The sequence below is a fragment of the Scyliorhinus canicula genome, chromosome 8 (assembly GCF_902713615.1).
Source record: "Scyliorhinus canicula chromosome 8, sScyCan1.1, whole genome shotgun sequence".
Classification (NCBI taxonomy): Eukaryota; Metazoa; Chordata; class Chondrichthyes; order Carcharhiniformes; family Scyliorhinidae; genus Scyliorhinus; species Scyliorhinus canicula.
In genome coordinates, this window is record NC_052153.1 from 148,296,909 (window position 1) to 148,322,962 (window position 26,054).

Below are 26,054 nucleotides of genomic sequence, written 5' to 3' on the forward strand. Positions count from 1 at the left end.
TGCCTGAACCTGCAGGTACCTAAAGGTATTCCCCGGGGGTAGCCCAAATTTCTCCTCCAGCGCCCCCAGGCTAGCAAAAGTCCCATCAATGAACAAGTCCCCCATCCTTTTGATACCCGCCCTGTGCCAGATTAGGAACCCCCATCTACTCTACTGGGAACAAACCTGTGATTGTTCCATATCGGGGCCCAGACTGAAGCCTCTACCTCTCTCTCTCTCTCTCTCTCTCTCTCTCTCTCTCTCTCTCTCTCTCTCTCTCTCTTTCCCCCCCCCCCCCCCCACCGAATCCCGCAATAATCCTGTTTACCCGCTTGAGAAAGGACTTGGGGATGAGGATGGGAGGCACTGGAAGATAAACAAGAACCCGGGGAGGACCGTCATCTTTACGGACTGCACCCTGCCCGCCAGGGAAAACGGTAGCATGTCCCACATCTTAAAGTCCTCTTCCATCTGATCCACCAGCCATGCTAAATTGAGCTTGTGCAGGGCACCCCAGCTCGTAGCCACCTGAATGCCCAAGTTGCGAAAGCTCCTCTCCACCATCTTAAGTGGTAACTCTTCCAGTCTCTTTTCCTGGCCCCTCGCCTGTATCATAAAGAACTCGCTTTTTCCAACATTCAGCTTATACCGCCCCAGCCCCTCCACCGGATCCACAATATACAGGAGTAGGTCATCCGCATACAGTGAAACACAATGCTTCCCCCCCATCCCCCCGAACCAGCCCCCTCCAGCTTCTGGACTCCCTCAATGCCATGGCCAGCGGCTCAATTGCCAGGGCAAACAGCAGGGGGGACACAGGGGGCACCCCTACCTCGTCCCTCAGTGTAATCTAAAGTACCCCGACCCCAGCCGGTTCGTCGACACACTCGCTACCGGGGCCCAATACAACAATTTAACCCATTCTATAAATTCCTCTCCAAACCCAAATCTGCCTAACACTTCCCACAGGTACTCCCACTTCACCCGATCGAAGGCTTTCTCCGCGTCCATTGCTGCCACCACTTCTACATCCCCCACCTCCCGAGGGCATCATGATCACATTCAGGAGCCTCCGCACATTTGTATTCAACTGCCTGCCCTTCACAAACCTTGTCTGATCCTCATTAATCACTCCCGAGACACAGTCCTCAATCCTAGTGGCCAAAACCTTGGCCAACAGTTTGGCATCTATATTAAGGAGCGAAATCGGCCTATAGGAGCCACATTGCAGAGGGTCCTTGTCTCACTTGAGGACAAGCAAGGTCAGAGCCTGCGACATCATCAGTGGAAGTGGTAAGCAAGTCAAATTCCGCCTGCAGGCTCCGGCGCTCCTTCAGCAACCCCTCCTCGGGGGACTCCGCATACTTCCTGTCCACCCTGAGTATCTCCCCCACCAATCTCTCCCTCTCCATCCTATCCCTCTTCTCTCTGTGGGCCCTGACCGAGATTAGCTCCCCTCTCACAACTGCCTTCAGCGCCTCCCAGACCACACTCACCGGAACCTCCCCATTATCATTGGTCTCCACATAGCTTTGGATACACCTCGGACCCGCCCACAGACCTCCTCGTCCGCCAGTAGTCCCACGTCCATTCTCCACAGAGGGCATTGGCCTCTCTCCTCCCCCAGCCCCAACTCCACCCAGTGTGGGGCATGGTCCGAGATGGCAATGGCCGAGTACTCCACCCCCTCCACTCTCGGAATTAGCGCCATACTTACCACGAAAAAATCTACCCACGAGTAAGCCTTGTGCACGTGGGAGAAGAAGGAAAACTCCTTCGCCCTTGGCCTGGCAAATCTCCACGGATCCACTCCCCCCATCTGGTCCATGAACCCCCTCAGGACCTTGGCCGCTGCCGGCCTCTTACCCGATCTCGACTTAGACTGATCCAGCGCCGGGTACAGGACCGTATTAAAGTTCCCCACCCCCATTACCAAACTGCACAACTCCAGATCCAGAATCCTACTCAACATCCGCTTCATGAACCCTGCATCATCCCAGTTCGGAGCATACACATTCACTAGCACCACCCAGGCCCCCTGCAACGTGCACTCACCATAACATATCGACCCCCTTTATCCGCCACAATACTCGCCGCCTCAAATGCCACCCGCTTGCGCACAAAAATTGCGACCCCCCCCCCCTGTTCTTTGCATCCAGCCCTGAGTGAAAACCTGCCCCACCCACCCTTTCCTCAGCCTGGTTTGATCCGCGATCTTCAGGTGCGTTTCTTGTAGCATGGCTACGTCTGCCATTAGCCCCTTTAAGTGCGAGAACACACGGGCCCTCTTGACCGGCTCATTCAGGCCTCTCACATTCCACGTGATCAGCCTGATCGGGGGGCTACCCCCGACTAGCCATCTCCTTTTTTAGGCCAGTCACGTGACCGCACCTTCCAGCCCCCCCAGGTGGAGCCCCCCCGCCCCTTTAACATCAGTTCCCCCTCAATCAGCACAGCAGCATCCCAGCCCCCCCCTTAAACCTCCCACCACTTAACCCCCCCTCCCCCAAACAAGCATCCGCTTAATCCCCCTACCCCCCCCATTGCGCTCCCGTAAGTCAGCTGACTCATGCTGACCCCAGCCTCCCGCCTCCACCTCCAATCCCCCTGTGGGTTCCCCTTACAAGTCTCCACACCCCCCCCCCCCCACACCTAAGTGGGGTAGAGAGAGTCCTCCACCCCCTACACCCCATGTGAACAGAGAGAGAAAAACAAAGCAAAGTACCGTACACTCAAACCCCCAGCTTCAGATGCCACCCCTTCCATTTCGCGGGTAAACCGTGCTCCCTGTCTGGGCCAATCCCATCTCCTGTGACGCAGCTCTTCCCAACTGCGACCTCGCCCAAAGCCTCGAGGGCCTAGGGCAAAGGGGGCCACAAAAACACGGGGAAAACCCCAACATAACACCGCCCCCTCCCTCCCACCAACAACTCCCACAACATACTGCAGTCCATTAACTCGAGTCCAGCTTCTCATTCTTGATGAAAGTCCACGCCTCATCCGGCGTGTTGAAATAGTGGTGCCGGTCCTGATATGTAACCCACAGCCTCGCCGGTTGTAACAGTCCGAACTTCACCCCTTTTCCGTGGAGGACTTCCTTGGCCCGGTTGAATCCTGCAGGCTTCTTGGCCAGCTCTGCACTCCAGTCCTGATAAATACGGATCTCAGTGTTCTCCCACCTGCTGCTCCGCTCCTTCTTCGCCCACCGCAGGACACACTCCTTGTCGGTGAAGCGATGGAACGTTACCACCATAGCTATCGGCGGCTCGTTCGCCCTCAGCCTTCTTGCCAGGACTCTGTGCGCCCCATCCAGCTCCAGGGGCCACGGGAAGGCCCCCGTGCCCATCAGCGTACCCAGCATCGTGGTCACATACACCCCAGCATCTGTCCCCTCCACACCTTCAGGGAGACCCAGAATCCGCAGGTTCTGCCTCCTTGACCTATTGTCCAGGTCCTCCAGCTTCTCCTGCCATTTTTTGTGCAGCGCCTCGTGCGCCTCCTCTCTAACCGCTAGGCCCAGGATCTCGTCCTCATTATCAGAGGCTTTCTGCTGCACCTTCTTGATCGCCGTCCCCTGCATCTTCTGGGTCTCCACCAGCCTTTCAATCGACGCCTTCATAGGGGCCAGCATCTCCGCCTTTATATCCGATCTCCTGCTGCTCCCGTGACCACTGGGCCCACGCTGCCTGATCCTCGCCAGCCGCCATCTTGCTTTTTCACGCCCGTTCTCCTCTCTTCAAAGCCGCTTTTTTGACCACCCCACTCCTGGTCCACTCCAAACAGCGCTGGGGGACCCTCACTGTTTCCTTCCCACACCGGGAATCGTCATCGAAGTACCGCTGGAGCTCCTTAAAAGGGCCCAAAAATTTGTTATCGCCTACCTAGGCATAGCCACAACCGGAAGTCCGGTGTCCGTTTATTTTAAACTGTGACCCCTAGTTCTGGATTCTCCCACATGAGGAAACATATTTACCACACCCATCCTGTCAAGACCTCATGGAATCCCTACGGTGCAGAAAGAGGCCGTTCAGACCATAGAGTCTGCACCAAGGTCCTGAAAGAGCATCCTGAGCTAGGCTACTCACCTGCCCTATCCCTGTAACTCCACCTAACCTTCGGAAGCTAAGGGGCAATTTATCATGGCCAATCCACCTAACCTGAACATTTTTGGACTGTGGGAGGAAACTGGAGCAACTGGAGGAAACCCACGCAGACACGGGTAGAACATGCAAACTCCACACAAACAGTCACCCAAGGCCGGAATTGAACCCGGGGTCCCTGGCACTGTAAAGCAGGAGTGCTAACCATTGTGCATCATGCTTCCCACTTTTGTGTTTATCCTTCACTAAATAAGACCAAAGATCGGCATGGTGGGGCCAGAAAGGTGCGGCACAGTGGAGCTGAGGACCCAGGCCAATCTCGGCCCCGGGCCACTGTCCACCTGGAGTTTGCACATTCTCCCCGTGTCTGCGTGGGTCTCCTCCCACGTGCAGGGTGGGTGGATTGGCCACGCTAAATTGTCCCTTAATTGGGGAAAAAAAAGAATTGGGTACTTTAAATTTAAAAAAATATAAGGAGACCAATACACCAGATGTGGTCCCACCAATGCCTTGTTCAACTGAATAATCTCCCTGTTTTTTGTAATCCATTTCCTTCACAATAAACAATTACTTTCTGTTAGCTTTCCTACTTGTTGAAGCTGCATGCTAACTTTTGCAATTCATGCACGAGGAAACTCTGATCCTCTGCATGTCAAAGCTCTGCGTTCTCTCACCATTTAGATTATTCTTTATTGTTCCAGCCAAAATGGACAATTTCACATTTTCCCACATTATACTGCATTTGCTAGATCTTTGCCCACTCTCTTAACCTCTCTATGTCACTTTGTAGCCTTCATATGTCCTCTTGGCATTTTACTTTCCTACCTATCATTGTATCATCGGCATATTTAGCAGCTATACCGGTAGTTCCTTCCAAGTCATTTAGTAAAAACATGTAAATGGTGAGGCCCAAGCACTGATCCCTATGGCATGCCAACCGTGCCAACTACCAATGGGATAGATTGAGATCAATCAAAAGGATAATGGGCAGTTTGTTTCCAATATGATGCCTTCTTTGATTTGCACCCATTCTGATCAACTCCTGATAAGTTACATTGTTTACACAGCATGCCTGAATGACTGGCTTAGTTAGTTTTTGTGACCATACTGTGTTTTAATCTGATGAGGGCAGAGTGTTTTGTTATGTTTAAACAGATGAAACTAGGTCAGATAATAATTCCAAACTTTGGGTGCGCTGATCTATCGTGGGTGTTGTGCAATCTTTTCAGCTACTAAGGGTTTTTTTAATTCATTGAATGTGGGGCATCACTGGCTGGGCCAGCATTTATTGCCCATCCCTGAGGGCAATTAAGAGTCAAACACTATGGATCTGGAGTTCCCTTATAGGCCAGACCAGATAAGGATGGCATATTTCTTGGTCATCATTAAACGTTTTGATTCCAGATTTTTATTGAATTCAAATTTCACCATCTGCAGTGGTGGGATTCGAACCAGAGTCCTCGGAGCATTATCCTGGATTTCTAGTCCAATGACAATACCACTGCGCCACTGCCTCCTGATTGCTTCATGCAATGTTTTTAGATGCAAGTGATGTGCATGGTGAACCTTGCTATACTGGTGAAATTTCTGTATGCGTTTGAAGTAATAGTAGCGAGGTGCCCTTTGTTAATTATAGTAACTATCCAATTATAGTAACTGAGGAAGGAGCAGTGCTCCGAAAGCTAGTGTTTGAAACAAACCTGTTGGACTTTAACCTGGTGTTGTAAGACTTCTTACTGTGCCCTCCACAGTCCAACGCCGGCATCGCCACATTTTTGTTAATTATGGGGGAGGTTGAAACCAGCTGTAAAACTCTTAAAATTGGAATAAAGAAATCTTGTGCTTTAACCTCTAGGAGAGAGTAACTTTAGTCCTGCAGATGCGCTTTAAATGTCACGTTTTAAGTTTCCTAGGTGACGGTCAGGAGATACATATGAAGTAATGTGTTTGTCTGCAGTAGCGCAGCATCCTGCAGGGAGGTGTGGGAGAAATGTCTCTAAGTAGCGCATAATTTCTTGGAAATGAAAGTGATTCCAATCCTTGATGTCTGAGGTACAGCGTGACGAGTAGCAGGCTGCAGTTTTGAACTCCAGTACGTCCATGTCGACTCAATGCCATAACAAAGCTGAGGTGAAGAAAAGTTTTCAGCTTCCTCCTGAGTGGAAAGGAGACACAGTGGTTAGTGCTGTTGCCTCATGGCGCCGAGGTCCAGGTTTGATCCCGGCCCTGGGTCACTGTCCGTGTGGAGTTTGCACATTATCCCCGTATTTGCGTGGGTTGCTCCCCTTAATTGGAAAAAATGAACTGAGTACTCTTTAAAAAAAAATCAAAATAAAAAAAAATATTTTTAAAAGAAAGGAGGAACAAACCCTTGCCATAGAGTCATTACAGCACAACCAGTGACCATACGTCACATTGAGTCCATACCAGCTCTCCAGAGAGCAATCCGGTCAGTCCCATTTCCCTGCTACCCCGCTGTCCTGCAAGTTTCCCTCGCCTAGCCTCAGGCTATCCTCCATTTTGAACTCGCACTTGTGTAAATGTTTAGTTACCATTGCTCTAATGTCGGCACATCTCCACAAAATATGGTGAAGCATTCCTTATTATTGTGGTTCTCAGGGAGCTGCCAAAAGGAGCAAATTATCTGGCACATGATCTGAAGTCGGCGTTGGCTCATCTGGATTCACCGGAGATGCGGGACAAGGTGGATCTTGTGTGGATAATAGGTGGCAGCAGCCTCTACAAGGTACGGTGGCAAATCTGTTTATCCAGGTGCGGTACAGCAGAAATGGAAAAGTATTTTTTAAAGCAAAACAATGTTTATTCTATGAACTCAAATTAACCTTTTTAAAACATACAGTGAACATCTTAGCAACCATCAATTCAAATACAAGCCCAAAGAATACAACACTAAGTAATCCTTAATAACTTCCCAAACAACACCCAGAAGACAAAAGGAACACCTTTTAACAGAGGTACATCAGGTTTACATTCACCACTGAAAACATTTATAATTCTGAATTCACCAAATGATCAAGGGATAGTTTTTTCATGGCAGAGAGATCAACAGTGCACCTGCTTTGTCTGGCTTCAGCTCCAACACTGAAAACGAAACCAGTAACAGCTTGCTCAAAAACGAAAGTAAAAAGCTGACAGACAGCCCAGCTCCACCCACACTCTGACATCATTAATGAACAGCCATTTCTTAAAGGTACATTTCTTAAACACTTATTTCTTAAAGGTACTCTCATATGACAAAACTATCAGACTTTGTATACACACGTGCTGTAGAAGCAGAGAAAACAATGTGCCTCCCATTGGATTGGATTTGTTTATTGTTCCGTGTACCGAGGTACAGTGAAAAGTATTTTTCTGCAAGCAGCTCAACAGATCATTCAGTACATGGAAGAAAAGGGAATTAAACAATTCAAGAAAATACATGAGAATACATAATAGGGCAACGCAAGATATACAATGTAACTACATAAGCATTGGCATCGGTTGAAGCATACAGGATGTAGTGTTAATGAGGTCAGTTAATAAGAGGGTCATTTAGGAGTCTGGTGACAGTGGGGAAGAAGCTGTTTTTGAGTCTGTCCGTGCGTGTTCTCAGACTTCTGAATCTCCTGCCCGATGGAAGAAGTTGGAAAAGTGAGTAAGCCGGGTGGGAGGGATCCTTGATTATGCTGCCCGCTTTCCCCCGGCAGCGGGAGGTGTAGATGGAATCAATGGATGGGAGGCAGGTTCGTGTGATGGACTGGGCGGTATTTACAACTCTCTGAAGTTCCTTGCGGTCCTGGGCCGAGCAGTTGCCATACCAGGCTGTGATGCAGCCCGATAGGATGCTTTCTATAGTGCATCTGTGCATTTATTGCATATAGTGCATGGCGATGCCAATGAGAGATTTTTTATAAATGTTATTAACTGGCTCAATTAGCCTTAGCGTTTCATACATCACAACATCATTTATCATGAGCGCGCTTCAATGGACTAGAGTTATGGTCCGCTGAACGGCCCATTTAGCGGGGTGTTGCTCAGTGCCAGAAATGCCAAGAAAGACCCTGCTATTTCCAGCACTTTGCCGCTTTTTTTACCTTGGGAGATTCTCTCCACCGAGACGGCATTTAATCTCCCCACCGCTTTTGTGACCGTCCCCCCCCCCACCCCAAATGTTGGAGGCTCCTGGGAAACCCCTGGCAGTGCGAACATAGGCACCTTGGCACTGATGCAGTGGCAGGCTGGCAGTGCCAAGGTGTTGAGAGTGCCAGGTTACTACCTTGTCCTGCCCCCTACCACCCAAGGGTCTCCAGTGGCCTGGGAGCCCCCCCTCCCCCCAGGTGCCGTTACAATAGGTTCACATTTGTGTGGACCAGCACTAAACAGCACTCTGGCAAGATCTCCCAGGCATGGTTGTTGAGTCCCGTATGGCTTATTTAAATATTCAGATCTGGATCTCACTCAGCGAGGGCAAGATCCAGGTCACACCGGGCGGAGCGAGTAGGCTGACTCGTAAACGGCCTGGCACGGAGCCTGATTTTGGGCTCTCGTGTGATTCAGCCATTGCTCCTGGATTTGTGCTGGGCGCAATGGGGGTCACTGAATCTTACCCCATATTTCTGATCTTTTTGTTTTACTGTTTTTTGTGAGATGTGGACGCTGCCAGCAAGGCCAGTGTTTGTTACCCACCATTCCTAATTGTCATTGAACTGAGTGGCCATTTCGGAGGGTAGTTAAGAGACAACCACATTGCTGAAGTCACTTGTAGGCCAGACCAGGGCTGCATATTTTCTTCCTTAAAGTACGCTGAGTATTGTGTGTAGTCTTGGTCTCCTAGTTTGAGGATGGGCGTTGTTGCTATTGAGGGTGTCCAGTGAAGGTTCACCAGACTAATTCCTGGGACAGCAGAATTGACATATGAAGAAAGACTGGATCGATTGGGCTTGTATTCACTGGAGTTTAGAAGAATGAGAGAGGATCTCACAGAAACATATAAAATATTGATGGGTCTGGACAGGCTAGATGCAGGAAGAATGTTCCCGATGTTGGGGCTGTCCAGAACTCGGGGCCACAGCCTCAGATTAAGGGGTAAGCTATTCAGGACTGAGATGAGGAAGAATATCTTCTCTCAGAGAGTTGTGAACTTGTGGAATTCTCTAACACGGAAAGCTGTTCATAGAATCATAGAATTTCCAGTGCAGAAGGAGGCCATTCGGTCCATCGAGTCTGCATCGGCCCTTGGAAAGAGCACTCTACCCAATCCCTCACCCTATCCCAGTAACCCCACCCAACCTTCTTAGACACTAAGGGGCAATTTAGCATGGCCAATTCACGTAACCCGCACATCTATAGATTGTGCAGGAAACCCACGCAGACATGGGAAGAACGTGCAGATCCCACACAGACAGTGACCCAAGCCAGGAATCGAACCTGGGACCCTGGAGCTATACTAACCACTGTGCCAACGTGTTGAGGCCAGTTTGTTGGATATATTCAAGGGAGAGCTGGACGTGGCCCTTGCGGCTGAAGCGATCAAGGGGTATGGAGAGAAAGCCATGCTCATATTGAATGATGGTACAGGCTCGCAGGGCTGAATGGTTTGCTCCTGCACTTCTTTTCTATGTTGATGAAACAGAAAATTGTGATAGCGTCACGGACGCTATTACTGAGACTAGCTTTCAATTTGTTTTTTTTATAAATGTTTTTATTCTCCATTTTCACATTTTCCTTCAAAAGTTACACCCCACCCACAGACAGTAAATGGTAACAAATACAAAATCAATCCCTTTAACAATAACAACGATCCCATCCTCCCCCCTCCCCAAACAACGGCCCACCTGTCAATATATGCATCCAATAAAACAAACCCTCCCACGGTGGAAACAAAGGAGAAAAAGAAAAAAGAAGTCTGGGACCGCCCATAGTCACCATAGAGTCCACTCCTCCCCTGCCTCCTACCCCCACACTCAACGACGTCCAACCTCTGAAAGAGTACCGTACATGATACCCAAGAGTTGTAAACCCCCCCCCCCCCCTCCCCAACTCCTCCCGTCCACTGCCTCTTGTGAAACTCCTCCCCCCAATCTTGGTTCCTTCCCCCCAACTTTCCACCCCGGCTAGACCACTCGGACCCTGTTCTGCTAGGCTCCGATGGCCGCAGCCCCTCCCCCCTCCACCTCACTCCCGTTAAGCCGGCCAGCGTGGAGGCCCCCGCCCAGGTCCCTTTCCCCCTTGCCCGGCCCTAGGAAAGCCCAGAAATCCTCTTTTAGCACACACCCCGCATATCCACCTACACCCCAAAGAGCCCTCACTTCGAGTGAAAGTCCCATCACTTCCCTTGTCCAAATATATACAACATCGGCTCCTTTAGCCCATACGCCCGAACGCAGTGAAACAAAAAAGAAGAAAATACAGTCATGAGGTTACATCGGCACATGGCCATTTCTCAGTTCTGTCACAGTCCTTCTGCCTTCGCAAACTCCTCCGCTGCTTCCGCTGTTCCAAAATAAAAGTTCTTGAGATTGTAAATCACGCTCAGCTTTGCTGGATAAACAATGCCGCACTGCATCTTGCTAATGTACAGTGCCCTCTTCACCCGGTTGAAAGCAGCCCGCCTCCTCGCCAGATCCACCGTAAAGTCCTGGTATACACGTATACCAGCTCCAGCTCACTGCACCACCCGCTTCTGCTTGGCCCAGCACAGGACCTTCTCCTTCACACTGTACCTACGGAAGCACAGAGTCACTACCCTTGGCGGCTCACTCGCCTTTGGTACAGGCCTCCACGACCGATGAGCCCGATCCAGTTCATAACAGGAGGGATCCTCCCCCTTCCCCAATAGTTTCGCCAGCATAGTGGCAAAATACTCAGTCGGCCTCGGCCCTTCAACTCCTTCGGGCAGCCCCACAATCCTCAAATTTTGTCGCCTGGATCTGTTTTCCAGGTCTTCCAATTTTCCTTGCAGATCCTTGTTAATCTCCGTCACCTTCCAAATCTCCTTCCCCATCGAGGTAAGTTGATCACCGTGCTGCAATAATGTCTCCTCCACTTCCTTCAGCGCCTCCCCTTGCTTCCGCACCTCCGCCACTGCGCTCGCCACCGCCGTCGTCACCGGGGAAATTGCCTCCTCCACCAGCACACTCAAAACCTCCGTCATCTCCTTCCTCATTGTCTCCATGTATTTTGTAAACTGCCTTTCGAATTCCGCAGCCATCACCTTAGTTATTTCTTCAGCCGTAAGCAATGCGGCCTCCCCTAGTGCTCCAGCCTCCATTTTCTTTACCGACCCTGCGGTGACCTTTCTACTCCCCAAAGGACTTTCAGTTGTTTTCCCGGCCGTTTTTTTACTGGCCCTCGACATATTCCTTCCCTGTGCTTTCTCCTGACCTTTACCGCCTTCACTGCCCCTCGGACTGGGCGTCAATCCCGGCAATGCCGTTCCCGAACGGGAGCCCTCCAATGCCCATTGGAGAGAAAACAAAAAGGATTTTTAAAATTTGATTTCAGATGTGTTGGTTGATTTATTACCAATTCCTTTCCATAAAATTCAATTCTCTGCTTCGGCAGCATGGTAGCACAGTGGGTAACACAGTTGCTTCACAGCTTCAGGGTCCCAGGTTTGATTCCCGGCTTGGGTCACTACACGTTCTCCCAGTACGGAATCTGCACGTTCTCCCAGTATCTGCGTGGGTTTTCTCCGTTTGCTTCAGTTTCCTCCCACAGTCCAAAGATGTGTGGGTTAGGTGGATTGGCCAAATTGATAGTCTGATACTAGGAGAGAGAGACAGTGGAATGGCTCCCTGTTTCTAGACTGGATACATCAAAAGCATGAAGACTATACAGAACCTGTCTGCCATCTGTGGAAATTTATCAGTTCAGCAGGAACGATATCCTATAAGCCATGTTTAAGCCAGTTTGTGGTTTTCCGCCTTCCAGGGTACAGGCTAGCTGCAAAAATTGGCCAGTGTCAGCTCGTGCAGGGTGTGTCAGTGTGTGACACAGGAGGTAAGACAGCAGCAGATCCCTGCAAAGTATGTGCAGGTAACTATCTCTCTAATTGCTAAAGCAAGGCAAGGCAGCAAATCCACAGCTGAAAAAGAAGCAGGGCAGCTTCTCTGCTGAACCACAGAACACCGGAATCTAGATTGACTATTCACCTGCTGAAGTAAGCACAACTAGAATCATGAATTGCAACGGCTGGGGGCACTGATAACGGCACCGTTGCCGCTCTCGCCGGCACGGTACACCACGAGCCCGGTGGCGATGACGGCACTGAGGATCTGGGGTCAGTGGAGAAGGCACAGTGGGGGAGGTAGGGGCCTCAGTCTGGACCCCGATACGAAACAACCACAGATTTGTCCCAGGTAGAATAGATGGAGGGTTTCTAAGCTGACACAGAGTGGGTATCAAAAGGATGGGGGACTTGTTTATAGATGGGACTTTTGCTAGCCTGAAGGCGCTGGAGGAGAAATTCGGGTTGCCCCCGGGGAATACCTTTAGGTACCTGCAAGTCCGCGCTTTCTTGAAGAAGCAGGTGGTGGAATTCCCGCTGCTACCTTCCCCCAGGATACAGGACAGGGTGGTCTCGGGCATGTGGGTAGGAGTCGGAAAGGTATCAGACATATACCAGGAGCTGGAGGAGGCGGAGGAGATGGGGTTGAAGCGCAAGTGGGAGGAAGAGCTGGATGAGGGCTCGTGGGCGGACGCCCTGGACAGGGTCAATTCCTCCTCATCTTATGCCAGGCTTAGCTTGATTTAGTTTAAGGTGGTCCATCGGGCACACATGACAGCGGCAAGAATTAGCAAGTTCTTTGGAGTGGAGGACAGGTGTGTGAGGTGTTCAGGGAGCCCAGCAAACCATGTCCATATGTTTTGGGCATGCCCGGCGCTTAAAGAATTTTGGCGAGGCTTTGCAAAGGCTATTTCCACGGTCTTGGACACTTGGGTAAAGCGGAGCTGGGTGATAGCGATATTTGGGGTGTCAGAAGAACCGGGAGTGCAGGAGCCGAAAGAGGCCGGGGTCCTGGCCTTCGCCTCCTTGGTAGCCCGGATACATGGAGTGATGCGAAACTCCCAAGTGCGGAGACTTGGGTCAGTGACATGGCGGGATTTCTAAGTTTGGAGAGGATAAAATTTGCCTTGAGAGGGTCCTTGCTGGGGTTCTCCAGGCGGTGGCAACCGTTCCTTGACTTTCTCGTGGAACGTTAAGTGAGGAGGTCAGCAGCAGCAGCAACCGGGGTTGGGGGGGGGGGGGGGGACTGTGTAGGTTGTGGATAGATTTTTCTTGTAAATGGTTGTTACCCCACCTCGTTTTGTTAAGTTGTTAATTCTTTTTTTTTCCTTTTAATCGTGGTTTTGTAAAAATTCTGTACAATTTTGAATAGAAACAAGTTTTTTAAAAAATGAATTGCAACGGCTACAACGTTCCACCGTCTACTCCTCACAGACGAGTCAAGGTAAATTTATATATTTTACTTTGGCCTCTATTCCTATATCTCTATGAATGTTCTAATCTGCTGTGCTTTATCATTTTTTTTTACATTTAGTAGCTAATAAACTCAAGAAATCTTGGTTAAGTTGGCTCCTTTTAAAACATAAAACTTGGAACTGGGAAATCTTATCCATAAAGGAGGGAATTTTTTTAATTAGTCTTGTTACGACCAGCTGAGGGCGTTGAATAAAGAAAGGGAGCCAGTTCTTCAATCCAGTTGCTGCCTAACCGTCTGAATTCCAGGGAATACAACCCCAATCTCTGGGGGCGGCATGTCGCACAGTGGTTGGCACTGTTGCCTCACAGCGCCAGGGTCCCAAGTTTGATTCCCGGCTTGGGTCACAGTCTGTGCGGAGTTTGTACATTCTCCCCTGTGTCTGCGTGGGTTTCCTCCGGGTGCTCCGGTTTCCTCCCACAAGTCCCGAAAGTCGTGCTGTTATGTAATTTGGACATTCTGAATTCTCCCTCTGTATACCCAAACAGATGTGGGAATGTGGTGACTAGGGGCTTTTCACAGTAACTTCATTGCAGTGTTAATGCAAACCTACTTGTGGCAATAAAGATTATTATTGTAACTCGACCCTTGCAGTTCAGGTAAGTAAAAAGTAAAGTCGCCGTAGTCCCAGCATAGCTGCTTTCCCCTTTTTTTGAGGGGGAGACATGATTGGTGATGATTTAACCTGAGTGATGAGACCATCAATTCTCACGACACATGGTTCGAAGCGAACAGTGGTTTTAATCATCTTACAGCAGAGCCTGCCTGTGACAAGATGAACTCTAGATGAACTGGCAGGCAGGCTCACAACAGCAACCTTTATACTTCTGGTTAGGGGGAGGAGCCATGGGCGGAGCCAAGGGTTGAGCCCAGTACAAGCTCCTCATCTCCCCCTATGGGTAGAGCTGCGCAACTACACATGATCGAGTACAAGGTACAGGCTCAACACATGTTGTACAATACAGTGTGGATTATTAGTGTTTATAATTCACCACACTGAGGGTCACCACATCTCGGGGGAGGACAAGGGTGAGAAGGCGGGGCTTTCATGAATAACCTCAGCCGGTACGAGAATTGAACTCTCTCTGGTGGCCTCACTCTGCATAATGAAGCAGCTGCCCAGCCAACTCTGGAGCAGCTTATAGGTATCTGGCACTATGGTGACTTTAATGCGGTTCGGTATCATTCTGGTAAATCTATACTGCACTTGCTCCGAAGCCTACATATCCTTCCAAAGGTGTAGTGGCCAGAATTATTCACAGTATTCCAGTTATGGTTTAACCAGCTACCTGACTGAGGAAGTCTATTTTGTTTCTGAACTATGGTGGTGCAAGCTATTCAGTCAAGCCTGATTTTGTCCTCTGTGATCTCTACATGAATGAACTTTCAGCTGGGGCCCTAAATGACATTAGGGAGCCTATGTCCCATTACACCTTCTGTTCCTAGACCAGAAGTATTGAAGCTAATCTACACTCCACTGCCACTTACACTTAAACTATTGAATTGAGGAACTGCGATACAATCTGGAATTGAACTGCTAACTGTATTGGTGTGACTGGTTCAATTGCTTCATACCTTGCCAACAGAATGATTGGAAAACACAGTGACTAGAGCTGTTAATGCTGAGAACAATGGTTCATCATAATGGTAGGTTGTTTTAAAAGCTTGATAAATACCTGATTAAGAGCAGGTATCAAAAGATAAATTTATGGGAGATTGTCAAATTAAAGGTCTCTGAACTGCTATGGACGTAAGAGTAGATTGTCTGCTTGTTTGTACTTGGTGTGTTGAATAGCCTTTCTCATTCCATTCCTCTCTTATTGTGCTTCATATAACAGATACAGATCTAATTTTCTGTTTTTAAATTGCATTTGCTCAATACAAAGCTGGTGCTTTCAAACTGAGACGACAAAATGTCTTTTTTTTTCACGCCTCAATATAATAAGCAATTTAAAACTCCCAGGCTTCTGTACAAAACAACCAGTGTCTCTATAGAGCAATAGTCTTTTTAAAAAGGAAAGATAAAAGGATTTAGTGTTTTTGTAATTTGCTCTCTGATCTTGTCAGCCGCTGTGGTAAGTCACTTTGATGTCCTCCTATTGTGTGGTCAGCATACCCGCTGCTTGGTTTGCTGCGTATTATGTAATTTTCCCTCCCCCGGATTTATAATGGCTTAAAAGATCCTTGCAATTACTTAGACCCCTGGCCCTGGTGAGGTTAAAATTGGAATATTCAAAAGAATTGTACCACTGTTAATTCTTTGTGGGGAAAAATCATTTGGATTACAGCCGGATGACAAAAATAACCCAAAAATGCATCAGTACAGAAAGCAAAATGCAATAGATGCTGGAAATCTGAAACAAAAATGTAAAATGCTGGCAATACTCTGGATCTGGCAGCATCTGTGGCAGAAGAAACAGAGCTAATATTGAAAGCATCGGGCATTCTGCAAGTATAGGTTCCAAACATTAATTGGAAAAAGCATGTAGAACCCCTTACAATGTTTGTCTTCAATGCTTTTCCGTCTGGTAATAGTGCCCATAAAACTTGACGCTGCCATTTTTGGAATCATGGAATGATGTTGCACAGAAGGGGATCATTTGGCCCATTTTCTCCATGCTAGCTCTTTGGTATAGCTATTCAATAAGCCCGACAGCCATGTGAATTAGTTCCCTTCCAGTATTTATGAATTTCCTTTTGAAAGATATAACTGAATCGGCTTCCAACACACACTCTCAGGCAGTGCGTTAAAGTCTATTCTTCTTGTTTATACATTTCTGAATTGTTATCTGGAAACTTTGAAATCGTGTCCCATACAGACATTTCCTGGTCATTAATATACATCAAAAAGTACAAGGGCACTATGACCAAGAGGGACACCACTGTGTACTTCCCTCAAGTCTGAATAATTGTTCACTATCCTCTGCTTTCCGACCCTTGGGCAATTTTGTAATCACGCTGACATTTTCCCTTGAATTCAATGAACTTTAATATAGTTAAAAAGTCTATCATGTGGTACTTTTTTGTCAAACTCCTTTTGAAAGCCTAGATACGCAATACCCTGTTACTTCGTCAAAGAACTAGTTGCCTGGAACAGATCTATGTTGACATTTATTTATTAGCCCAATGTCAACCAACTTTGTCCCAAATTATTGTCTCTGCACCACTTCCATTGTTTAATTCACTTTTATGGGTATAACCGCTAGGCCAGCATTTATTGCCCATCCCTAATTTCCCTGGAGAAGGTGGTGATGAGCCGCCACCTCAAACCACTGCAGTCCATGTGGTATAGGTACTCAGTGCTGTTGGGGAAGCAGTTTCCCCTTTTGAGGGGGAGAGATGATCAACCTGCTGTTGATGAGGAACTTGCAGTTGGTGGTGTTCCCATGCATCTGCTGTCCCTTGTCCTTCAAGGTGGTAGCTGTTGTGGATTTGGAAGGTGCTGTCTGATAAGGCTGTTGGGCTGTAATTACTGGGCTTATCCCCCTTTTATTTTTGAATCACGAAAAACAAGATTTGCAATCCTCCTTTTCTTTGGCAAATCTCCATATCTAAAAGGATTTATTTAAATTAGACCTACGAGAAGGTTATAGAATAAACATGACTAACCTTGAAGTTTGCTTTTATCTTGTATTTGTGTAGCATCTTGCTGCATCTCTGTAGTTAGATTTTTTTATACAGAGATTGAAAGAGGCTCTTGAGAAAGTATGAAATCAGATGCAGCCTTGATTGTTGTGTGCAGGTGTAAATAAAATTACCATCTAAGTTAGTACGGTAGCTATATTAAAAATAAATCACCTTTGTTTTCATTTGTGCAATCAACTCATTTATGTGTGCATATACATTTATATCATTACATTTTTATTATCAATGTCATGATTTTGGGCAGCCTAAAGTTCTTTATAGCCAATTGCTACTTTACAATATATATTGTAATGTAGGAAAAGCTTATAACCTCGTCTCTCCACTTTTTCAATCCTCTCTCCTGTTACCACATCGGCTCATTTACTGTAATTGGTTAAAACACTAACTTTCAATCTTGATGTGCGTGAGCGAACATTAGCAGATTATTTGAACATGGAGTTCATCACCACTGACCACTGTCCATTCCTTCGCTTGCACCATACAGGCACACTTTCAGTCGCAGTCACTGCCTAGAGATTGAGAGCATGGTCGAGAACTAAACAGAAGTGGGATATGGAATAATCTCATGGACCTCCCGTATGATCAGACCTGGCACCTGCCACATTCACACCTTCACAAGGCCTGCGGGTGAATCCATAAGAGTCACTATGCCACAGATTTCCATTTACTGTACAAAAAACTGCCATCTCTCGATATCCCATCAACAGTTGTTACTTCAACATATGGCTCCTTCGCGAGCCAGAGCGCACACAATTTATCAATTAATCACTTGCATTTCAAATGGTCATTTCGGCTATTGTGCTTTTTGGCCTTTAACTTTAAAAAAAAAATCTTCTGCATTGTGGGAAATACCAGCAAGCTGAATGTATTATTGTCTTAATGTGATGGGCCCTTTTGAAATTCTGCAGCCTTTCTGATGATGCTATCCCATGATGGTGGATATGTAATTGCAGGATTATGATCCAGTGATAAATGGCAGAGCGATTTGTGATTAAGGACACAGCCCCGTGATCTCGCTGCTCAACATCGACAGATCTAGAAGGTCAAAACTAGTCCTCCATGGGGTTCTGGAGGCCAGCAGCTGTAGCAGGATTGTATACAACCAGGATAAAGAACTTCATGGCCTGGCAAATCCCCCATTACCATCAAACCAGGGAACTGTCCCTTATTCAGAGTGTAGCAGGCAGAAAAGGCTGTGGAGCGGGCCTGAGTAGGACGAACAAGGAATGTTCCACATACCCTCCCACAACAACTCTTTTTCCAGTACTTCAGTGATTGGATAGTTGGTGCCTCCTACTCTAAGATAACAACTAGAAAAATTAATTAATTTCCATCCTTCTCTCACCTTCACATCATCCACCTCTGGCCCTTCATTTCCCTTCCTTGATTACTGTCTCCATTTCTTTTTTTAATTTGTTTTTATAAATTTAGTTTACCCAATTATTTTTTCCAATTAAGGGACAATTTAGTGCGGCCAATCCACCTACTCTGCACATTTTTTGGGATGTGGGGGTGAAACATATGCAGACACGGGGAGAATGTGCAAACTCCACACGGACAGTGACCCAGAGCCGGGATCGAACCTGGGACCTCAGCGCCGTGAGGCAGCTGTGCTAACCACTAGGCCACCGTGCTGCCCCTGTCTCCATTTCTGAGGATAGACTGCGTTAATATTCATTATAAGCCACCAACTACCTTAACCACACTTCACATCCTGCTTCTATAAAGATACCATTCCATTCACTCAGTTTCTCTGTCACGTTTGTTCTGATAATGCTACCTTCCACCATGCCCATAGATTTCTTGAACTAAATATCTCTCCGATCTCTCTCTTTCCAACCCCAGTGACCAATTGCCTCCATGACATCCTGATCCATTCCTCAATTGTCCCCAACAACTCATTCCCTTCCCACGGCACCTTCCCATGCAATTGCAGGTGGTAGAACAGCTGGCCCACCCTCCTCACTATCTAAGGCCACAGCCTTCTGGGTGAAGCAGCAATTTACATGTACTTCTTTCAATTCAGCAAACTTATTTTCACTGCTCACAATGTAGTCTCCTACACTGGGGAGACCAAATGCAGACAGGGTGACTGCTTTGCAGAACACCTATGCTGAGTCCACAAGCATGACCCCGACTTTTCGATCACTTGACATTTAGTTCTTTAAAGTTTTCCTTTTTTAAAACACAAAATAAACAAATTCATACCTTAAATGCCATTTACAAACCCCTTCCCTTGAGATTTTAAAAAAAAACCCGACCCATTCAGTGACCAATTCTTAAAGATAAAAGACAAAGGTCGCCCCGAGAAATCCTGTTTGGCGTCGAAGTGAGCCATCCTCGACTCAGAGGAACTGCCTCAGAGGAGACTATTGCCACTAACTTTGTCCATTGTTCCATGACCTCTTTGTTATTTAACCTCCCCTGCCCTCTAGCCTATCCCTAATCTTCCTATTTTTGTTCCACCTGACCCCCTAACCTTCCCCTATTTTCAACAGCGTAAAATCCAGCACATTTCTATCACTCTTCAGTTCCACAGAAATGTTATATTGGGGGGCAGCACAGTTCTTAGCACTGCTGTCTCACGGTGCCGAGGTCCCAGGTGTCATGATATGCAGATAATGATATACAGACAGGCGTCTGATGAACACAGAGAACAGGACATGACCAATGAGCAGACAGGACACTTGGGGGTGGTATCTCACTATAAAAGTCATGAGGCACTCACACTCTGCCTCTTTCCACTGATCAACATCTGTAGAGTGAGTCAGGGTGTATGTACAGTATCACACCTCCAGCACGTGGCTAAGATCTAGTCTGGTTCAGTCAGACAGAGTAACCACACTTAGGTTAGCAGAAAGTCGAACTCGTAGTGAACTGTGCTACTGGTTCAATAAATCAGATTAAACTAACTTCAAGGTCTGGAGTGTCTTTTGGTTAGCTGCATCCAGTTGCGGCCTGTGTTATCCCAGAGTACATAACGCATCACCAGGTTCGATCCCGGTCTGGGTCACTGTCCATGTGGTGTTTGCATATTCTCCCCATGTCTGCGTGGGTTTCACCCCCACAACCCAAAGATGTGCAGGGGAGGTGGATTGGCCATGCTAAATTGCCCCTTAATTGGGAAAAATGAATTGGGTTCTCTAAATTTATTTTAAAAAGAATTGGAATTGAAATATTAATCCTGGGCACAATGCTCCCAAAAAAGTGTCATTTTTGGGCGGGTTTGGCAGGGTGATTCACACACACGTTTGGGTGCGTTCAAAACCGGTATTCATCCACAATTAGTCATTTTTCTTCAGACCTTCGGGAATTTCTCTTCTGTAAATTCCACACTTAGAATTTTTTTTCTGGAGTGGGGAACTAAAGCAGCCAGCAAGACTGGCTCCTCTCAGGGCACCATTTTGAAAGGGTGCCCAGATCTGAAAGTGAGGTTGAGGGTCCACCACCCACGGACCTCACGACCCTCCAATACCCTCAACCCCTCATACCCTCAACCCCCGCCATCACTAAAGGCTCTCTTCCGTTATGCACCTGGCGCAGCAGTATCGGTGCTGGGCGCAATGGGGTGGGAAAGTCGCACCCTCTCTTTCTCTTAGCACAAATACTGCCAGACCTGCTGAGTTTTAACAGAATTTTCTAACCCCTGTCCGCTCTCCAGTGTAGCCATCTAAGATGGACACTGGGCTACAAAATGGAGAACTGCTAAGACTGCAGGGAAAAACAGTCATAGTGAGGACACACAGCTTGCAAAAGACTGTTTTGCATTTTGCACGTACAGAAACCAGTTTCCAAAGAGTTGCAGAGTTTCAGCCAAAGGTGCAAATGGGAAACAGATCTGCATATTAATGAGGTGATCCCGGCTCAGGCTCAGGTACAATAGAAACATTTAAGTATCAATGGATACTTTTCCATAGACGCCCAGACAGAATGGCGCCAAAGCAACCAAAACAAAGAGCCGTAGGGACCGCCCCAAACATCGAGAAAGGACCCCAGGATAGGGGAATTTGAATGATATCGATTGGGAAAGACCCAATCGATACCTAGCAGGTGAAAGAGCCCGCCCCAAGGGGCACGGACTTCTAGGACCTATAAAGAGAAGGTCAAGCACATGACTCAGTCTGTTGCTTCCAGACTCCGGCCCAGACCTGTTACATCGCATCCTGACTCCAGTTTCATCACCGGCCGTTGAGCATCAGCCATCGAACTGTAAGTGCCAACACATCGATCGCTACGTGATCCAGACCTTGCTAGCCCTTGACAACTTTGCCAATCAGAAAGTTACAGACCAAGAACGGGACGAAGGCCTTGCTCCCTGACCTTGCCTGTTCCTGTCTAGATAAGCATTTAGTTGTTTAGTATTAGAAGTAAGTTAGTCTCTTTAGCGTATGCATGTGTATTTATTATATTTGTTATAATAAACACCAATCGTTTGGACTTACTAATCGGTGTATGGATTTATTACTTTGAACCTGACCTTGATATACTTGTGACGGTGTCTCAATACGGCACCTGGCGACTCCGAGCATAATTACACATACAGAGCCATAGTAGTGTTAAGCACACGGCCTTTAAACGGAGGTGTGTTAATCACACTCCAGTAAAACGAGCAACACCAGCATCTGTAGTACATAAGAACATAAGAACTAGGAGCAGGAGTAGGCCATCTGGCCCCTCGAGCCTGCTCCGCCATTCAATTAGATCATGGCTGATCTTTTGTGGACTCAGCTCCACTTTCCGGCCCGAACACCATAACCCTTAATCCCTTTATTCTTCAAAAAACTATCTATCTTTACCTTAAAAACATGTAATGAAGGAGCCTCAACTGCTTCACTGGGCAAGGAATTCCATAGATTCACAACCCTTTGGGTGAAGAAGTTCCTCCTAAACTCAGTCCTAAATCTACTTCCCCTTATTTTGAGGCTATGTCCCCTAGTTCTGCTGTCACCCGCCAGTGGAAACATCTATCCTATCTATTCCCTTCATAATTTTAAATGTTTCTATAAGATCCCCCTCATCCTTCTAAATTCCAACGAGTACAGTCCCAGTCTACTCAACCTCTCCTCATAATCCAACCCCTTCAGCTCTGGGATTAACCTAGTGAATCTCCTCTGCACACCCTCCAGCGCCAGTACGTCCTTTCTCAAGTAAGGAGACCAAAACTGAACAGAATACTCCAGGTGTGGCCGCACTAACACCTTATACAATTGCAACATAACCTCCCTAGTCTTAAACTCCATCCCTCTAGCAATGAAGGACAAAATTCCATTTGCCTTCTTAATCACCTGTTGCACTTGTAAACCAACCTTCTGTGACTCATGCACTAGCACACCCAAGTCTCTCTGAACAGCAGCATGCTTTAATATTTTATCGTTTAAATAATAATCCCGTTTGCTGTTATTCCTACCAAAATGGATAACCTCACATTTGTCAACATTGTATTCCATCTGCCAGACCCGAGCCCATTCACTTAACCTATCCAAATCCCTCTGCAGACTTCCAGTATCCTCTGCACTTTTCGCTTTACCACTCCTCTTAGTGTCATCTGCAAACTTGGACACATTGCCCTTGGTCCCCAACTCCAAATCATCAATGTAAATTGTGAACAATTGTGGGCCCAACACGGATCCCTGAGGGACACCACTAGCTACTGATTGCCAACCAGAGAAACACCCATTTATCCCAACTCTTTGCTTTCTATTAATTAACCAATCCTCTATCCATGCTACTACTTTACCCTTAATGCCATGCATCTTTATTTTATGCAGCAACCTTTTGTGTGGCACCTTGTCAAAGGCTTTCTGGAAATCCAGATATACCACATCCATCGGCTCCCCGTTATCTACTGCACTGGTAATGTCCTCAAAAAATTCCACTAAATTAGTTAGGCATGACCTGCCTTTTACGAACCCATGCTGCGTCTGCCCAATGGGACAATTTCTATCCAGATGCCTCGCAATTTCTTCCTTGATGATAGATTCCAGCATCTTCCCTATTACCGAAGTTAAACTCACTGGCCTATAATTTCCTGCTTTCTGCCTACCTCCTTTTTTAAACAGTGGCGTCACGTTTGCTAATTTCCAATCCACCGGGACCACCCCAGAGTCTAGTGAATTTCGGTAAATTATCACTAGTGCATCTGCAATTTCCCTAGCCATCTCTTTTAGCACTCTGGGATGCATTCCATCAGGGCCAGGAGACTTGTCTACCTTTAGCCCCATTAGCTTGCCCATCACTCCCTCCTTAGTGATAACAATCCTCTCAAGGTCCTCACCTGTCATAGCCTCATTTCTATCAGTCGCTGGCATGTTATTTGTGTCTTCCACTGTGAAGACCGACCCAAAAAACCTGTTCAGTTCCTCAGCCATTTCCTCATTTCCCATTATTAAAACTCCCTTCTCATCCTCTAAAGGACCAATATTTACCCTAGCCACTCTTTTTTGTCTTATATATTTGTAAACACTTTTACTGTCTGTTTTTATATTCTGAGCAAGTTTACTCTCATACTCTATCTTACTCTTCTTTATAGCTTTTTTAGTAGCTTTCTGTTGCCCCCTAAAGATTTCCCAGTCCTCTAATCTCCCAGCAATCTTTGCCACTTTATATGCTTTTTCCTTCAATTTGATACTCTCCCTTATTTCCTTAGATATCCACGGTCGATTTTCCCTCTTTCTTCCGTCCTTCCTTTTTGTTGGTATAAACCTTTGCTGAGCACTGTGAAAAATCGCTTGGAAGGTTCTCCACTGTTCCTCAACTGTTCCACCATAAAGTCTTAGCTCCCAGTCTGCCTTAGCTAGTTCTTCTCTCATCCCCTTGTAATCTCCTTTGTTTAAACACAAAACACTAGTATTTGATTTTACTTTCTCACCCTCCATCTGTATTTTAAATTCCACCATATTGTGATCGCTCCTTCCGAGAGGATCCCTAACTATGAGATCATGAATCAATCCTGTCTCATTACACAGGACAAGATCTAGGACCGCTTGTTCCCTCGTAGGTTCCATTACATACTGTTCTAGGAAACTATCGCGGATACATTCTATAAACTCCTCCTCACGGTTGCCTTGACCGACCTGGTTAAACCAATCGACATGTAGATTAAAATCCCCCATGATAACTGCTGTACCATTTCTACATGCATCAGTTATTTCTTTGTTTATTGCCTGCCCCACCATCTCGTTACTATTTGGTGGCCGATAGACTACTCCTATCAATGACTTTTTCGCCTTACTATTCCTGATTTCCACCCAAATGGATTCAACCTTATCCTCCATAGCACCGATGTCATCCCTTACTATTGCCCGGATGTCATCCTTAAATAACAGAGCAACACCACCTCCCTTACCATCCACTCTGTCCTTCCGAATAGTTTGATACCCTCGGATATTTAACTCCCAGTCGTGACCATCCTTCAACCATGTTTCAGTAATGGCCACTAAATCATAGTCATTTACGATGATTTGTGCCACCAACTCATTTACTTTATTCCGAATACTACGAGCATTCAGGTAAAGTACACTTATGTTGGGTTTTTTACCTCTGTTTTGAATCTTAACATCTCCAGTTTTTTTCCTTTTGTTATTACTGGGCCTATTCACTGTGCTCCCCTCAGTCACTGTACCTTGTACTGTCGCCCTTATGGATTTCTGACTATGTCTTCTCTGCCTTGCACTTTTCCCCTTACTTCCTTTTGTTTCTGTCCCTGTTTTACTACCTTCCAACTTCCAGCATTGGTTCCCATCCCCCTGCCACATTAGTTTAAACCCTCCCCAACAGCTCTAGAAAACACCCCCCCCTAGGACATCGGTTCCAGTCCTGCCCAAGTGCAGACCGTCCGGTTTGTACTGGTCCCACCTCCCACAGAACCGGTCCCAATGCCCCAGGAATTTGAATCCCTCCCTCTTGCACCATCTCTCAAGCCACACATTCATCCTATCTATCCTGACATTTCTACTCTGACTAGCTCGTGGCACTGGTAGCAATCCTGAGATTACTACCTTTGAGGTCCTACTTTTTAGTTTAACTCCTAACTCCCTGAATTCCGCTTGTAGGACCTCATCCCGTTTTTTTACCTATATCGTTGGTGCCTATGTGCACCACGACAGCTGGCTGTTCACCCTCCCCCCCCAGAATGTCCTGCAGCCGCTCCGAGACATCCTTGACCCTTGCACCAGGGAGGCAACATACCATCCTGGAGTCTCGATTGCGTCCACAGAACCGCCTGTCTATTCCCCTTACGATCGAGTCCCCTATCACTATAGCCCTGCCATTTTTCTTCCTGCCCTGCTGTGCAGCAGAGCCAGCCACGGTGCCATGAACCTGGCTGCTGCTGCCTTCCCCTGGTGAGCCATCTCCCTCAACAGTATCCAAAGCGGTATATCTGTTTTGCAGGGAGATGACCGCATGGGACACCTGCACTGCCTTCCTACTCTTGCTCTTTCTTTTGGTCACCCATTTTCTATCTCCCTCAGTAACCTTCACCTGCGGTGTGACCAACTCACTAAACATGCTATCCACGACCTCCTCAGCATCGCGGATGCTCCAAAGTGAGTCCATCCGCAGCTCCAGAGCCGTCAAGCGGTCTAACAAAAGCTGCAACTGAACACACTTCTTGCACGTGAAGGAGCCAGGGACAGTGGATGTGTCCCTGAGCTCCCACATCGCACACGAGGAGCATGACACGGGTCTGGGATCTCCTGCCATGTCTTAAACCCTTGGTAAACTTAAACAACTAGAATCTCAAAATAAAAATAAATAAATTAGACAATGAAAAGAAAAAGAGAGACTACTTACCAGTCACTTACCAGGGTTAAAAAGCACCTCCTCACACTCTGCACCGAATTACCTC

At 47.1% G+C, this 26,054-nt stretch overlaps 1 protein-coding gene across 2 annotated transcripts in view; it reads left to right on the forward strand.

The window, feature by feature from the left end:
* The window catches only part of dhfr (dihydrofolate reductase), a 58,134-nt gene that overhangs the window by 5,805 nt on the left and 26,275 nt on the right, over window positions 1-26,054 (forward strand). For both annotated transcript variants that reach the window (XM_038805386.1, XM_038805388.1), the window contains exon 4: window positions 6,699-6,825. In XM_038805386.1, the coding sequence (XP_038661314.1) occupies window positions 6,699-6,825 (127 nt within the window). The remainder of the gene's footprint in view (window positions 1-6,698; window positions 6,826-26,054) is intronic.